The sequence below is a fragment of the Choloepus didactylus genome, chromosome 12 (genome assembly GCF_015220235.1).
Source record: "Choloepus didactylus isolate mChoDid1 chromosome 12, mChoDid1.pri, whole genome shotgun sequence".
NCBI lineage: Eukaryota > Metazoa > Chordata > Mammalia > Pilosa > Megalonychidae > Choloepus > Choloepus didactylus.
Genome location: NC_051318.1, coordinates 61,540,943 through 61,557,607, shown reverse-complemented (window position 1 = coordinate 61,557,607; position 16,665 = coordinate 61,540,943). Strand labels below are relative to the sequence as shown.

At 37.4% G+C, this 16,665-nt stretch overlaps 1 protein-coding gene across 6 annotated transcripts in view; it reads left to right on the top strand.

The window, feature by feature from the left end:
• Positions 1-15,517, top strand: part of LMO7 (LIM domain 7) — a 254,282-nt gene extending 238,765 nt beyond the window's left edge. For all 6 annotated transcript variants that reach the window (XM_037799816.1, XM_037799817.1, XM_037799819.1 and 3 more), the window contains 8 exons: positions 287-705; positions 1,626-1,691; positions 3,811-3,863; positions 5,377-5,590; positions 9,270-9,554; positions 12,083-12,191; positions 13,289-13,391; positions 14,754-15,517. In XM_037799816.1, coding sequence (XP_037655744.1) covers positions 287-705; positions 1,626-1,691; positions 3,811-3,863; positions 5,377-5,590; positions 9,270-9,554; positions 12,083-12,191; positions 13,289-13,391; positions 14,754-14,776 — 1,272 coding nt within the window. In that variant the 3' untranslated portion in view covers positions 14,777-15,517. The remainder of the gene's footprint in view (positions 1-286; positions 706-1,625; positions 1,692-3,810; positions 3,864-5,376; positions 5,591-9,269; positions 9,555-12,082; positions 12,192-13,288; positions 13,392-14,753) is intronic.
• The last annotated feature ends 1,148 nt before the right edge of the window (positions 15,518-16,665 follow it).

Below are 16,665 nucleotides of genomic sequence, written 5' to 3'. Positions count from 1 at the left end.
ACGTGTACACCCCTCTAGCTCTTTGAAAAGTACAGTGAGCCCTGATATGTAAGAAGTTTGCTTCAGTGTTTTAACTTTTCTTCCAGTTTCTCTATTACATCCTTAGATAATTATAATCAATGAAAATGTGGCTTTTTTGGTGATAAAACTTTTAATATGGTTCCAAGTGGAATTCTGGGTCAACTGCAATAGATACCATCTAAAATAAAAGTGAATATTTATGTATCTGTGTAAAATTACAGAAATAAAGAGATTTAAATGGATCTCTTCTTCACTGGTCACATAGGAACTGATGGTCCTAAACTCAAACAGCATTTCTCTGATGACACGTGAGCCTGCTGTTACCACCTGGGAAGCCACCTGGAGTGAAGGGTCCAAGTCTTCTGACAAGGAAGGAACTCGAGCAGGAGAGGAGGAGAGGATGGAGCAGCGGGAGGGAGGAGCTAATGAGGACCAAAGAAGGAAGCTGCAGGAACAGCTCATTCTTGAGAATGAGAGAAAACTGAAGGAGCAACAATTTCAGGAAGAGCAGGAGCAGAAGCGGCACCAGGCTGAGGTTGAGGAGCAGAAGCGGCGCCAGGCTGAGGTTGAGGAGCAGAAGTGGCGCCAGACCGAGGTTGAGGAGCAGAAGAAGCATATAGAAGAGCAGAAGCACCAGGCAGAAAGAGAGAGGGAAACTTCAGTCAAAATATACCAGTATAGAAGGTCTGTCCCCACAGCGCTAGGGCACATGTGATTTTAAATTGGCATGGCTTCACTATGCATTCCTGACTACACAAGGCACCTAACTGGTCTTCCTGTTTTCTCCATCAATGCTCTACACAAGAGAACACAAGTAGCCCAAATCAACTCTTTAACTTATAAAGCTGGTCGTGTCACCTTTACTTCTGTTTTCAAAACCCTCCCTCTGGCTTCCCATCCCAAGTAGACTACCATCCAGAGTCCTCAGCCTGGTCTACAAGGCTCATATGAGCTAGATCTTGGCTTCTTGTCTACCTCACTTACTACTGCTCTTTCCCTTGCTCACTCTGTTCCAGCCACACTAGGTTCCTTTCTAGTCCTTGAAAATGCCCAACATATTCTTCCCCTGGACTTTTGCCCTAACTGGTCCCTCTGCCTGGAGAAGCCTTCTTTCCACATTTTTAAGTTTACTCACTCATTTTCTTCAAGTGTCTGCTCAAACATTACCTTCTCAGACTTTCCAGAATACCTGGTCTAAAATACACATTTCTTCTCCTCTGTATGCTCTTACCTTGATTTATCTTATACATTTATTTGCTTGTTTGGCATGCATGCTCCAGTAAAATGTAAGTAGTATGAGGCCAGTAACTTTGTTTTGTTCACTTCTATAGCCCATCTTTACAACAGTACTAGAAACATAGCAGGCACTCGGTGTATACTTGGAGAATGAGTGAATGAATGAGTGTATGAATTGCAAAAGTCTGTTGGCAGTAGTAGGTCTGTTTTCTGCAGTGATTGGTTGAAATACTTCTCTGTGTTTAGTTTTTAAACTAGAGAACATTCTCATTGAGAAGCTAGAATACCATAATTTTAGTATCTATTTCTTAAACCAATGGAAGGCCTTAAAGCCTAATATTTTGATTCTCTTTTTTTCCATATTATAGGCCTGTTGATTCCTATGATATACCAAAGAGAGGGGAAGACTCTTCAGGTTTGCTTCCTAGTGACAGGTTTGTAGAACATTTAATAATTGCTAGATTGGCAGTAATTGTCTTAACAAGAATATTCCAAAACTTGCACAGATACCTTGTAGAGCTGTCTTTTGTGAAACACAAAGAGAACTTGTTGGTTCATGTTTTATCAGTTAGCTTTTGCTGCGTAAACAACTACCCCTAAACTTAGTGGCTTAGCGCATGATTTTGTGGGTCAGCATTTTGGGCTGGGCTCAATTGGCAGTCCTTCTGGTTGACTGGGTTTGCTCATGTATCTGCTACCAGTTAGCTAAGCAGCACTGCTTCTGCGGGTGGGTTGGCTGTTACCTGGGGCACGGAGGAGCAACTAGGCCATGTGTCTCTCAACATCCAACAGGCCAGAGTATACATGGTGGCTGGACTGGGTAGAGAGAAAGAATTAAAGAGAGGAAGAGAACAAGGCAACTTGAGGTCTAAGCCCACAACTGCACATCATTGCTCTGCCACATTCTATTGTCTAAATTTACAAGGCCAGCCCATGTTCACAGAGAAGAGAAAAACTCTCTTTAAGGGAGAAGTCAAATTGCAAAGGGCATGAATAGAGACAGGGGGGAGGGGAAGAATTGTGTCCATTTTTTTTTTTTTTTGCAATACACCATAGCCTTTATTTTAAGGAGGTTATAAGTAATGGCTTAAGCTTACCCCAAAAGAGGTACATGTGACCTTTCTGGATGGGAACTATGACCTTTCTCTTAGACAAGTTGGTTAGAAACACTGGTCAGTTTTAGGGAATGAAGATAGGATTTCAGATATCTTAAGTTATACATGTCTTAAAATTCTCCCAAAGTTGAATTTATTTAAAGTAATTTAAAAAATACTTGGTGTTTATGAAGTCACTAAAGACCTTAAGTGTCTGTCTATAGAGCTTAGTGTATGGCTAGCGTCTATGTTTTAAAAGCTGCAATTTCTGACTAATTTTCTAGACATACATAAAGACTCATATCTGTAGGCAATCAGGATTATTGAATATGAGTGAGAGTAGTTAGTTAAGGACAAGAATAATCAAGTAGGAGTGGAGTGATAATAAGCTAGGAAAAAAAAAATCTAGCGACAGATGACTTTATTGATAATGAATCACTCTGGGTAACTAGAGATCATTTAAATGTTTATTTCTCTTTTTAAAAACTACTCATTGACACATTTAAAGTAGTAGTTTTTAAAATGTAGCTAATTACCTTAGGAAAGACAATTAGGATGCAGAGAAAGGAAATTTAAAGAATCCTGGAATATGTGATACACCTCCAGGCAGTCATGATACAGCATGTCCTAGAGATATTAGATGTGTTTCTAGACAGCTGGAAATAAAAGTATTTTCCTCTATGTAAATACAAGTGGAACCATTCATGAATGCTACTGTCTGCTAGCAACTGTGACATGTTATTATTATGTATTATACATCATTATATATTATTGTATTACATAAATATACATACGTATATACACATTTGCATTTATACTAATATTGCATATTATTATTGTTGTTGCCATTATTTTTGACACTCACAGTGCCTAGTAGAGTGAGAATGTGATTGGCATCTGTTGGTATATTGTCCTAAATTTTACTGTTACAAAGTCAGACGCTTTCAACAGGCAGCTATGCCAATAAGCTCCAGTACTTCTTTGAAGCACTAGGGAAGTATTTGACAAATTGCTGTTTCAGAGTAGTCAGTGGTACTCTAATCCCTGAGAGTTCGACACTTTAACCCTCGGACAAGGTGGAGAAAGTGAGACGGTCTGATTTTAGCTAGTCTGATGACAGGTGCTTTGTTTAGCCTGGTAGGATGAGATCTGGAACAAAGTAAAAGTCCAAAAATTGGTCAATAACCGTAGCCTTAATCATTGCACAAATGCGAGAAGTGCTTTTATATGTTTACACTTATTTATAGCATCTAACTCTTCTGTTTTCGGGGGTCACTGTTTTCTGCTAATTAGTGCAACATGAAAAATTACTTGATACAGAAGTAATTAGAGCTCTCAAATATGTAGAAAATGAAATAACTGCTTTTTAAAAGCAATCTTTTTTTGTGTTTTTCCTTCAAAAATATGGGAAAGATGTTCTTAATGTCATGTATTTAATATGTTGTATTCTGTCTTTCAGGAATAAATCTAGATCCACTACTGAACTGGATGATTACCCTACAAATAAAAATGGTAAATGTGATCTTTTTCAGACTTCTTCAGAACAATTGCTTATTTGTCCTGTGATCAGTATTTTTAAGGCCAAGATATTTTAGCTTCATTAAGATTACATAATTAAAATATTTTTCAGGTGTTTTTTGATCTGGTTGCGCTGGTCTTGATTTTCCTTATTTGAATTTTGTATTTCTTCTCCTTTGAACTTTCCCCTAGCCACCATTAATAGTATAGTGTAAGTTCTTCATTCTCCCATGAAATATTTTTAACCTACAGTGATCTTATTCACTTCTGAACTTAAATACATGGTCTGTTAGTAATGGAAATTGTGTATCTATGAATTGTCTTGTAAATATTTGTGGCTTGTATTATTGATCTGTTTATTTTTAACGTGTGCTTCCTCTCTTTTGCTAACTAGATTGTAAATTCCTGAATAGCAGGCCCTGTGGATTGACTGATGGATTTATAATAGTACCAAGTACAATGCTTCCTTAAATTTGGAAGCTATTAAGTTATTTGTATTGATTAATGTGGTTATGCCACTAAGGCATTTTTAAAATAGAAAATGTTTTATTTAAAATCTTACCAAATTGATAAACAGTGTGTACACACATAGGTGTGTGTAAGAAGCCTTTGGGTAGCTTTGCTCATTGCTTCCTGGAAGGTGTACTAGGGTGAACTTTGAAAGAATGACAATAGCTGTGGATATGGAGGCTGAGAGAAAATAAATCCTTGGATGAATTTCCTAATCCAGATTAAGTGGGGATGAGACTTCAAAGTTATGGGTGTTCTACCCAAATCAGACATTAATCAGTAAATCCAATGAGACAGAGTTCTCAGGGTAATACCTGTCTTGTCATTAATAAATTCAACACCTAAATTATAGTTTTGTCAGTTTTTTAAAAGAGAAACAAGGCTGATAATATTCATGGGTTATTATTTGGATTAAACGGATATTTTTCAAGTTCGCAAAAGCCGTTTCAGTGGCTTGAATATGCTTTCATGCCTACAATTTGCTATGATTTATTCTGTGATTTATGCTGTGAACTCCTGAGTCATGAAAGCTGGAGATATATGCATGCACATTTTCTCTCTCTTTCCAGGGGGAGTATAAATTATTTAAAGGAAGGCAACTCCCTGTTCCCTTGCAGAGTTGTCATAGCAAGATTTGATAAGCATGTACTTGATTGATTTGATTTAAGAAGGAAGGAAGGAGTAGAAGAAAAACTATTTCTAGAGCAGCATTTTGTAACTTAATATTGCTAAAATCAATATTGACTGTTTTCTTTTTAGGCAGCCTCCTTAGTATTCCTGAATTCACTTTGTGGTGTAATCTGGGTGTGCAATTGGAATTTCTGGAAAGAGGAGACTATTGATTTATGTTCTCATGCAGCACCTCAGTGAGAATTAATAGCATTAGCATAGATGCATGATGTCACATTTTTTGGACAGCACTGTAATTGGAGATTTATCCATGATCATTCTTTTTAATGTGCTAATCCTGAAGCTTTTGATATGATTTTTAATTTAGGAAGCAATAAATATTTGGACCGAATTGGGAGTACTACCACTTCACAGAGGAGCTCCAAGAAGGAACAAGTACCATCAGAAGCTGAGCTGGAGAGACAACAAATCCTTCAGGAAATGAGGAAGAGAACCTCCCTTCACAACGACAACAGCTGGATTCGACAGCGCAGCTCCAGTGTGAATAAAGAACCGATTTATGTTCCTGGAATTATGAGAAGGTACAAGACATCTTGGTGGTTATTTCCTGTTCTTTATTGTTTGGCACATGTGTCATTTCTAGACATCCTAGGTATTTTGGTCAGAAGAGCTGTCACTGTAATTTTCTTCTCCTACTCACCAGGTTTAGTGGAGAAAAGGAAGTAGAGCAAACGTCATCGAGTACTTATTATGTGCCGGGTCTGTGCCAGTTGTTTTGTGTACCTCATCTCACTTAATCTAGGAAAATGTTTTGAGGCAGGGACAGTAATTCTGTTTTTCCATATTAGGAAACTGTAGGTCAAGCAGGAAGAACCCAAAACCACATGGCTAATCAGTTGCAAAGCTGGATATTGAACTCTGAAGGTTATCAGACACTCAAATAACTTATGCTGCTCTTGGAGTTTTCTGGCTGCTGAACATTAAAAAAAAAAAAATTAAACCTCTCTTTGGTTTTGTTTATAATGAGATAATGGCTAGACTGGAATCATGATGGTAATTTTTCTAGCTTTATGAAGATAAATATGGACATATATATTAATTGGAGATGAGTGGGTGTTCCGGTTTGCTAATGCTTCTGTTTTGCAAAACACAGAAACGGATTGGCTTTTATAAAGGGAGTGCATTTGGTTACAAAGTTACAGTCTTAAGGCCATGAAAGTGTCCACACTAAGGCATCAACAATAGGGTACCGTCACTGAAGAACAATGATGGAATCTGGAAAACCTGTTAGCTGGGAAGGCATGAGGCTGGCGTCTGCTTGCTCCCAGGTTGTGTTTCAAAATGGCATTCTCCGAAATGTCTTCACTCCTGTCTTAACTCCTGTGCATCCTTGCTTCTTTGTCCCAGGGTGTTTCTCTCTAAGCATCTGGGGATCCTCTCTTAGCTTCTCCATGGCAAACTCTGGGCATCATCTCTTAGCTTAGCATTTCCAAATGTCCTTCTGTCTGTATCTCCAAGTGTATCCAAGTTTCAGCAAAAGTCTGCTTTCAATGGCTGCTTCCAAAATGTCTCTCTTGGCTGTAGCTGCACTGATTCCTTCTGTTTGTCAGCTCTTTTACATGGCTCCAGTGATTTAATTAAGACCCACCCTGAATGGGTAGGGTAACACTTCCATGGAAATTATCCAATCAAAGGTCCTGCCCACAGTTGATTGAGTCACTTTTCCATGGAAACACTCAATCAATAGGTTCCACCCTAATCAACACTAATACGTCTGCCCCCACAAGATTTTATTAAATGTTCACAGTGGGTGAACATTTAAAAAGATGTAGCTTGGGTAAATGAATGTTGCAGCTGCTCTGGTTCAGTATTTCCCTAGCTGACAAAAACAAAATAGGGAAATATTATTTGCAACACATTACAGACAAAGGACTAATCTCAATATGCAGATAACTTTCATAAATTGGTAAATAAACCGAACTATATAGAAACAGACAAATTATATGAACAGGCAGTTTATAGAAAAAAGAAATACAGAAAGCCAGTAAACATAAAAAAGGTGCCCAACACTACTTGTAAAACAGTAATGATACATCTCTATTGCTTATTGGGTTTATAGATAGTTAAAAGATTGATTAAATCTAATACAGACAATTGTATGAGGAAATAGGAATTCACGTTCCCAGTTGGGTAGACAGTTTTTTGGTGTATATTTTAGCAAAAGCTTATATGCCTGTACCCTGTGATCAACTCAATTTTTCTTCTGGATATATTTGGACAAGTATGCAAATATATATCCAAGGATGTTTACTGAAATGTTGGTAATAGCAAAAGGAAAAAAAACTTAAAAATCTCAATGTCTACTATTGAGAGAGTGCTTGAGTACTGTTTAAATAAATGGTGGCATGCCAATAAGATGGAGTACTATATACTATGTTTCAATATATGAAAGAGATATATTGCTGCATAGCACACCACTTAGTGGTGTAAACAACAATTTGTTCTCTCTCACAGTTCTGAGGCTTGACTGAATGGTTCTTCCCTCTGCCTAGTGTTGACTGGGGCATGTGGGCAGCTGTAGTCACCTAGAGCAGAGGTTGGCAAACTTTTTTTATGTAAAGGACCAGAGAGTAAATAATTTAGGCTTTGTGGGCCACATAGGTCTCTGTCCCATGTTCTTCAATTTTGTAAATAACATTTTGAATGTAAAAACCAGTCTTAGCCTACTGGCTGTACAAAAATGGGCCATGGCTGTAATTCGATCCCTGATCTACATAGAGGCTTCATTGGGAGCTATTGGCTGGGAGCCTCTGTTCTCCAAATAGCTGCTTGGACTACCTCATTACATGGCACCTCGATTCAAAGAGAAAGCCTTCAAAGAGCACAAGCCACAATATGCAAGTGCTTATCAAATCTCCATTTGCAACACGCTTCCTGATGTCCCATTGACCAAAGTTTCACTGGCCAAGCTCCGAGTCAGTGGGAGGGGGCTACACAAGGGCATGAATAGCAGAAGGTATGGTTCATTGGGTATCACCAAAGTACAATCTCTATCACATGGATTGACATGAAAGTTGGTCCAAAATAATATGTATTAAGTGGGAAAAGGCAAGTTACAGAGGAATATGTGTTGTAGAACAATCCCATTTAAGAATGTTAAACAATATATTTCGTATTCATATAGACATGGCTCTACTTACATTGGCTGATTTGTATCTATCTATAAATATGTGCCTCTATGCATGAGAAAAGGTCCAGAAAGATACACAGCTAGCAGTGGTTACCTCTGGGGATTAGGGCAGATGAGAAAGCAAGTGAGGTGGAACCCTGATCTCTCCTTCAGATTTCTTCTATATTGCTTGAATTTTTCTTACCATGATTGCATACTATTTGTATACTTTTACAAAGGAAAAAAACATATTTTCTATCTTGAGTTAAACAAATTTTAAAAAGCAGTAACAACAAAACAGCCCATGTAGGAGTAAAACACAATTTCAGTTTATTTTTGTAGATAGGTATTACTGTAAGTTGTTAATATTTTCCAAAAGTTGGGTTTAAATAAGTTTGTGAGCTATATCCTACTTAAAGTGTGCATTCAATTTAAGGAAGTGGCTGATGAATCCTTCCATAATGTGAACACAAAAGTTATTTAAATCAAGGATTTATGGTGAATGAATGAGAGTTGCACAGTAGGCATGGCATAGGTTGTTTTGGAGTCAAAGAGATTAAGGTTTGAAAGCCAGTTTCCTACTTACTCTTTTACCATGGGCAAGTTACTTAACCTTTGTGAGATTTTAAAAAAAAAAAACAAAACAAATATTGTGAAGATTAAGTAAGTTTAATATTTTTGTGAAAGCTCCTAGCTCAATCCCTGACATACTAGGTATTTTAAAAATGTATATTTTTTGGTTGATGATTAAAAAAGATTTAAAAATTGATATGTCTAAACCATTGAAGATTTAAGGAATGAACATGGTATTTTTTTCTTTCCACTTTGGTTGGTGAATTTATTCTTTTACCTAAGCACCAATAAATTTAAGTAAAAATAAGTGAAGTTTGATTGAAATTTGAAACATCATATGCCTCTGATGAAAAAGAGAGACTTTTCCTGTTAAAGGTAATTCTATATGTCAGTAGATTTCTTAGATTAATGCCTACTAATAAAATACTTAAAATGCATTTAGTGACTTCAATGATGTTTCAATGGATTTCTAGGTGAATGTGTTATACCTGTTTTGATGAATCCTTCATATGTTTCAGAGGTGAATCTCTAGATAACCTGGATTCCCCAAGATCCACTTCTTGGAGACAATCCCCTTGGCTCAACCAGCCTACAGGATTCTATGCTTCTTCCTCTGTGCAAGACTTCAGTCGCCCACCACCTCAGCCGGTGTCCACCTCGAACCGCGCCTACATGCGCAACCCATCCTCCAGCCTGCCGCCTCCGTCGTTGGGGTCTGTGAGTACCACCGCCTCTGGCTCGTCCACCACGTCGCGCAACCATTCCCCGTCTGCGTCGCCGTCAGGGTCCCAGCTGCGCAGCAGGTGAGGCCCTGCATGGGCTCTCTTTTTCTTCTCTTAGTCTTATGGGTGTTTTTCCCTAATATTTCCCCATAATCTTGTCCAAGCTTTCCAGTGAAAAAGAACAGGCCCTTTTAAATGTGTCACGTCAAGTGTTCTTTTATCAAACCAATTAAGAAGGCCTCCTTAATACTTTCCATGCTCCCCAATAGCATTTTTGCATGTCCGTGAAGCTACCGTAGACCTTCAGATCATCTACTTTAATGCCACTGCCTCGTTTGCTTGTACTTGTGGTCATTGTTTCAGATGTAGATGTGTATGAGTAATCCTCAGTGTGGAACCATACAAGTATACAGTAGATCATGAATGCTTTTCAAATTTATAAGTAAAAGCAGTATTGTAAAATGTTTGAATATTTTAATGAGACTGTTATACAAACTCATTTAATAGGAACTGAGTATAAAAGGACAACATTATAACAAAACCCCACAGTCTGTGGAAATTTTAACAAGCTGGATAAAAATTAAGTAGACAGGACCTTGCCTTCTGTGTTTTTGATTTCCAGAATCATTGCTCATCTCTTCTCTGGTTTGACAACATTTTGTTCATTCTGCATCAACTACTTCTGCATGCAACGGGCTCCTGAAACCATAGCAGAGTTATGATGATAGTTCTTGACTAGAAATGTGCCTTTTGATATGGAGTAAGGTGCAGATGTCAAAATGTTACAAAGAATTTTAGATTTGTGTAACTTCCCCACAAAGAAGTTATGCATCAACTAACTGCATACAGCAATCTTTCCATTGTCACCAGAACTGAGTTCTACTAGCATATGCTACTTTTCATCATAAATGAAAAGTGTTTAATACTGGAATGAATATATATATATAAATATAAATATAAATATATATATAAATATATATATATATATGTATGTATATGTGTATATATGTGTATATATATGTAGATATATGTGTGTGTGTATATATGTTTTTTTTTTTTTTTTTTTTTGGCCACAGATTCCTATTTCTTCTTTTTGTGTTGTGGTAAAATATGTATAACATAAAATTTGCCATTTTAACAATTTTTAAGTGTACCATTTAGTGGCGCTAATTACATTCCCAATATTGTACTACCATCTCCATCATCCATTACCAAAACTTTTTCATCACCTAGAACAGAAATGCTGTACCCATTAAGCAATAACTCCCCATTTCCCCTTCCTCCTAATTCCTAGTAATCTCTGTTTTCTGTCTTTATGAAATTGCTTATTCTAGATATTTCATGTAAGTGGAATGATACAACGTCTTTTTGCATCTGACTTATTTCACTCAACATGACAGCTTCAGGGTTCATCCAGGTCTTCATTCCTCTTTATGGCTGAGTAACACTCCACTCTATGTATATACCACATTTGTTTATCCATTCATCCATTGATGGACACTTGGGTTGCCTCTCCTTATTGGCTATTATGAATTAGGCTGCTGTAAGCATTGATGTACTTGGGTTTTTTTAGCTATCAAATAAGGGACTTTAGTAAGAAAACATATTTTATGCCAATCCAAAATGTTACATGTTCCTGGTTCTACAAAATATTTATCAGGGAGTTTAAATGGGAGGAATAAGGATTTATGGTAAATTTAGGGGGAGATGAGGGCCATGGGGTAGAGGGAAGGTGAAGGAGAGTATCTATTTACTTGGCTGAGAGCTCCACTCTAGGACAGCAGATAGAAGACAGGCCCTGGGTTTTTCTGCTCTGAGAGTCTCAGTCAAGGAGGTGTTCCTCTAACACCAGACACTCAACAGCTAAGCACTGTTCTATGCAACTGACCCATCATGCTAGGACTGTGGAGATGCAAAGATCAGTGAGAAGTGGCCATTGCCCACCACTTGGGGAAAGAGATAAGATGTATATACAAAATTAAAGTAGAAACACTCCTTACCTTTCTAAATGGTAGCTGTCAGGTGGTTTTCTTCCCATTCTTGACAGAGGCAATCCTGAAAGCCAGAGGCACAGAGTCAGGAAAGCAGCGATATCTTTTTTAAACCAGAAAACTCGGTAAATCAGAAACAGGATGAAAAATAAAGTTGAGATTGTAATTTATAGAAAAGACTTGCAATGCTTCATAAAGGAAGTGAGACTGCTCTTTTCAGGTTCTGACGAGTGGAATGATGTGATTAGAGTTGTGCACCAGCACGTTTAACCGGCAAGAAGATGTAGGATGGATTCGAGTACGGGGAGAGGGGCTGTGGGCAGATACTACTGTGGAGTAAAGATGTGATCCGAGGATAGCATCATGAAGTGCAGAATGAACTCATGGCATCAGAATTGTACATGTAGGTGAACAGGTGTCAAGAGTCTCAATCGACATAGGATCCTTCAAGGTTACAGTACATTCAAGGCATACTTTGGTTGGCTTGTGAAAATTTTTCTCCCACAGATGTATAGAATCGTTCTTAAATTAATACTGTGAATGCCAAAGCATTATGTTAAATCATAACCGTAAGCTGCACAAATGAAAGCCTCCATTCCATTCTTATTCTGCATCTAGGTCAGTCAGTGGGAAGCGTGTGTGCTCCTACTGTAATAACATTCTGGGCAAAGGAGCCGCCATGATCATCGAGTCCCTGGGTCTTTGTTATCATTTACATTGTTTTAAGGTGAGCCCGAGAGAAACAGATTGCGGCTGGCAAAGCTTTGCTTGGAGAGCGCATGGCTTCTGTGAGCTCTGGGTGTGGGCGCACCACTAACAAGCTAGGTGCTACATTCATCGGTCTGCGCTGTGCTTTAAATTGCAAATTGCCTGCTAGTTCTCAAAGCTTGAGCCTAGTTTTAAAAAGTTAATCTGAAAACACTATGCACTTCTATCTCCAATCTGTTAGATTCTATGAGAACAATTTACAGTATAACAGTGCTTTCTTTAACATGCTGTGGTAGACATACTTCAATTATAATTTACCGATGTTATTAACAGCATAGGAGCATGCAGTTAGACAGTGTCTGACAGTATAGCTTTGAAAAGGCAGAATATATAAGGAAAATCATTGTAAATATTTTTACAATTACATAGCCCATTTACACCTGATGGGTGTTTGTGCATAAAAAGAACTGACACTGTAACTGCTTTGTTATGCAGTATCTGTTTTTAGAAATACATCTATTTCATTCTTGAACTTGTATTTGGCCAGAGAAGGATTCTGGCTGTTGTTCCTGGAATCTGCAGACTACAGCTTGTTTGAGCCTGTACATTGCTGGCTTGAATTAATTGTCCCTCAGCAGAGCAGAATGAGTCAAAATAATTAGTGTTTGAGCACGTGGAATCAAAATATGCAACCTTGAAGTGAAGGCGCCATGTGGGAACACTTGCCAAGCTAGTGCAGTGTGGAGGCTGGAGAGCACCCTGGGGTGGCTGCCAGAATCCCAGGCTCCTGCACGTCCTCCAGCCCTTTCATGTGGTGCCTTCCCACCTTCAGTCCCCTCAGGGAGATGAAGACCAATTTCTTTAAGCTGATCAGTGAATCATTTTCCTTTAGAATGATCATCTTAGCTCTTGATATTGGCTTTATGAAGTCCTTAAATAATGACTCTTCTGGCAAGGCGCCATTTTTTAATCTACTAATCATCCTTTGGCTTTTTTTTTTTTTTTTTCCCCTCTTGAATGGTGTCTAGTTGCTTAGAAGCTGCATTTCTGCTCCTCTCCACTCCTCCCCACAAGCTTTCTTGAACTGATTGTGGATGTTCTCTTTTCGTCCCCCAGTGTGTGGCCTGTGAGTGTGTCCTCGGGGGCGCTTCCTCAGGAGCCGAAGTCAGAATCAGAAACAACCAACTGTACTGCAACGACTGCTATCTCAGATTCAAATGTAAGAGAGCAAATCAAAGAGAAAATTTCATGTCTCTTAAGGAAACCACGGGTTCCCATGCATCTCCTTGAACCCACAGCTGTCTCTCCCTCAAGTTCCCTGCTTTAGAATCCCAGTTTATAGGAATCTTAATCTCTCCTTCAAAGAGGATGTACGGTGAGGAGGTCACTGCATAGGATTCCAGCCAAACAAAGGCGGGTTTAGGGCTAAGGAATCAGAGAGGTACAAGAACCTGAGAGCCAGGACAGTTTCTTGTGCCATCTGAAGAAACCGCTAACGATTTGAGAATAAAATAAACAAAGCAAAACACCAAGAAAACAATTAAAATCGATCTTCTGTGCACACTATAAGCTGTTTCTTGGCTAAGAATTGGTCTCTCTTCATTACCTTCAGCTTATTTCTGTCATTTAACAGTGGGCTTTGATTGTGTGATTTAGAAAGACATTAAAAACCATACTTAAAAATTGATAAAAATAAGCAGTTTATGCTTTATATTAATATATAATCATATTAATATATATGATATTTTAAAAGAGCGTTAATTCTGATTATTTGGTGTTTCAGTTTCATTATTAGAAAATTGAGTTTTTCTAGAAGTTCAAATGCTACTTTGTGTCTGTTTTTGTAAAAGTGTGTTATAAAATATAGGATAGTGTAATTAGATTGCATATTGTTTATAGCTACATAAAGACAACAGTTGTTGCTGTTTATAATTTGGACTTGATGCTGGTAACATGTGTTTCTTCCTTATTGTGAAAGGGTATTACAAGTGGTATCAACAAAACAATTTGCTTTTGAACTCTGAGGTATTTATATGGCCCTTTATGTGAAGAGTGCTTTGAAAATGGCTTATGCCCAGTCAACTCTCTTTTATCTGTCCACGGGTTCTGAGCCTTTTTATACCAGCTGTCCAGTCTTCTCCTGGATGCTGATATTGAGACTAGAGAATCTCAAGGCTGGGGCCATGTAATGGGGAGAATATGTGTATGTGTGTGCACTTTTCTTTCTCTAATCAAATTCTAAAGCCAAATATAATTGATTTTTGGAATCATCATTGAAAAATTGCCCATGCCTTTTCTCCTTTTCTCCCCTCCAATACAAATAATAGAGAGTTGAGTGTAATTTATTTCTATATCAGCAATTACATTTTCCTTTTTTTTTTTTTTTTTTTTTTGGGCAAATGTATTCTAGAGCCCAGAGGCTGTGGTTTGCCTAGTTTTTATCCTAAGAGTGAGTGACAAGGTAACTCTTTCTACCTCACTGAGCCATTCTCTGAGTGGTTATTGCTGTTTATCCCAGGGGACAATATCCAAGTGTTATTGAATCTAAGCATTTTTCTTTCTTCTCTCCTTGCCTGATCAGCTGGACAGCCAACCGCCATGTGATGTAAACCCGCATACGAAAGCACTGTTGCAGATAGAAGAAGAGGTGGTTGCTGCTGATGTAGATCTATGAATGTATGTTGTATGTCTTTTTTGCTCTCATTTTTTTTAAAACAATAACTTTTTTTTTTTGCCTCTTTAGATTGCATAGGAGCATTGTATTCCTGATAGAACCTGTATTTTTGTTGTTGTTTATTTATAAGAAGGTAATTATGTGTGGGAAAAAGTACAGTATTTACTTTTTGAATTCAGCATATTAGAAGCACAAGAGAAAGAATAAGTTCAAAATATTTTTGAGGCTGATAATGAACTAGTTTGACTTTCTAGTGGTGTTTTGAAGAGGGTATTTTATTCTTTTTTTAAAAAAAAGGTTCTTAAACATTATTTGAAATAGTTAATATAAATATATAATTGCATTTGCTCTGTTTATTTGTAATGTATACTAAATGCAGAACCATATGGAAAATTTAAGTAAAATCCATTCCCAAATTTGCCTTTTGTATCCTTTTATTCATCTATATAATATTATGATTTAAAAAAAATTAGCCTATAAAACATTTTATTTGCTTGATGAGAGGAGCTCTATTTTCTTTACCAGAATTGTTGCTAAGCAGTTCCCAAGAGAAAGCTGCTTTTTTTCACCAATGAAAAATAGCCATGTTTCGCATACCAGAAGGTTTTCTCCAGAAACCAGTGAGCCTTCTGTTCAACTGCATTTGTAAATAAACTCGCTGATGCATTTAAGGAGTGTTTGTTTTCTTTTTGGGTTGCATGTGTCAACTTTTCAGGTCTTCTAGTCATATATAATTCTATGGCCTTTCTTGATATTGTATTTTATTTAGCATCTTTACTAAGGTATATTTGACATATGAGAAACTACACAAATTCAAATCATACAGTTTGACAAGTTTTGACACATGTGTAACTACCACCAGAATCTGAATATTGTTTTTACTGAAAAAGTGTGAGGAACGCTATTTTTTATGGGAAGTTGTGTTTTTGCATACAGTTACCTTTTTTATAGGTAAGAGGTGAGGTGAGTGGTGGACAAGTTTGGAAAATCTGGAGAACAAAAATGTACTCTGATGTGGTTGAGAAATCTGGACTGGGAATGCCAAATTGTAAAACTTTAGCATAATTTGAGCAAAAATATAAACTTTTGAATCTTTTAAAATAGTGAAGGTGAAGTGTTATAATTCTAGGATATGAGAACTGTCTTGAAATAGATTGGAAATGCTTAATTAGGAAGTCATATGGGAGCAAATTAAAATTTAGTTCCAGTTTTAATTTTTTAGAACTAATTTATTTCTGATTATAAAGTAATATGTGTTTATTGAGGGAACTGTATCAAATATTCCAAAGCATACAAAATATAATTCTTAGTACCTTACTCCAAATACATGAAAATAGATCATGTGTGCAGTGATAAGGGCAATGGAGAACAAACAACCAGGGTCAGGAGGATCTGTGGGTGCCGGAAATAGAGGTTTGGTGATGCTTTCTTTTTAAATTAAATTCAATTTTATTGAAATATATTCACATACCATACAATCATCCATGGTATACAATCAACTGTTCACAGTACGATCATATAGTTATGCATTCATGGTGATGCTTTCTTATACGAGTGGTCAGGGACAACTTCTCTGATGACATCTGAGCCAAAGCCTGAAGCAATAGGGAAACAATCCATACAGATATTAGAGAGAAAACTATCCAGACACAGGGAATAGCAAGTGCGAAAGTGTTGAGGCAGGAGAATACTTGGTGTGTTCAAGAAGCAACTGTGTGATAGAATGGAAGGAGTGAGGGAGAGTGGTAGGAGACAAGGGGAGGGGAGGGTCAGCAGGCCATTACTGGACTTTGGCTCCTACTCTGAATGGACTGGAAGA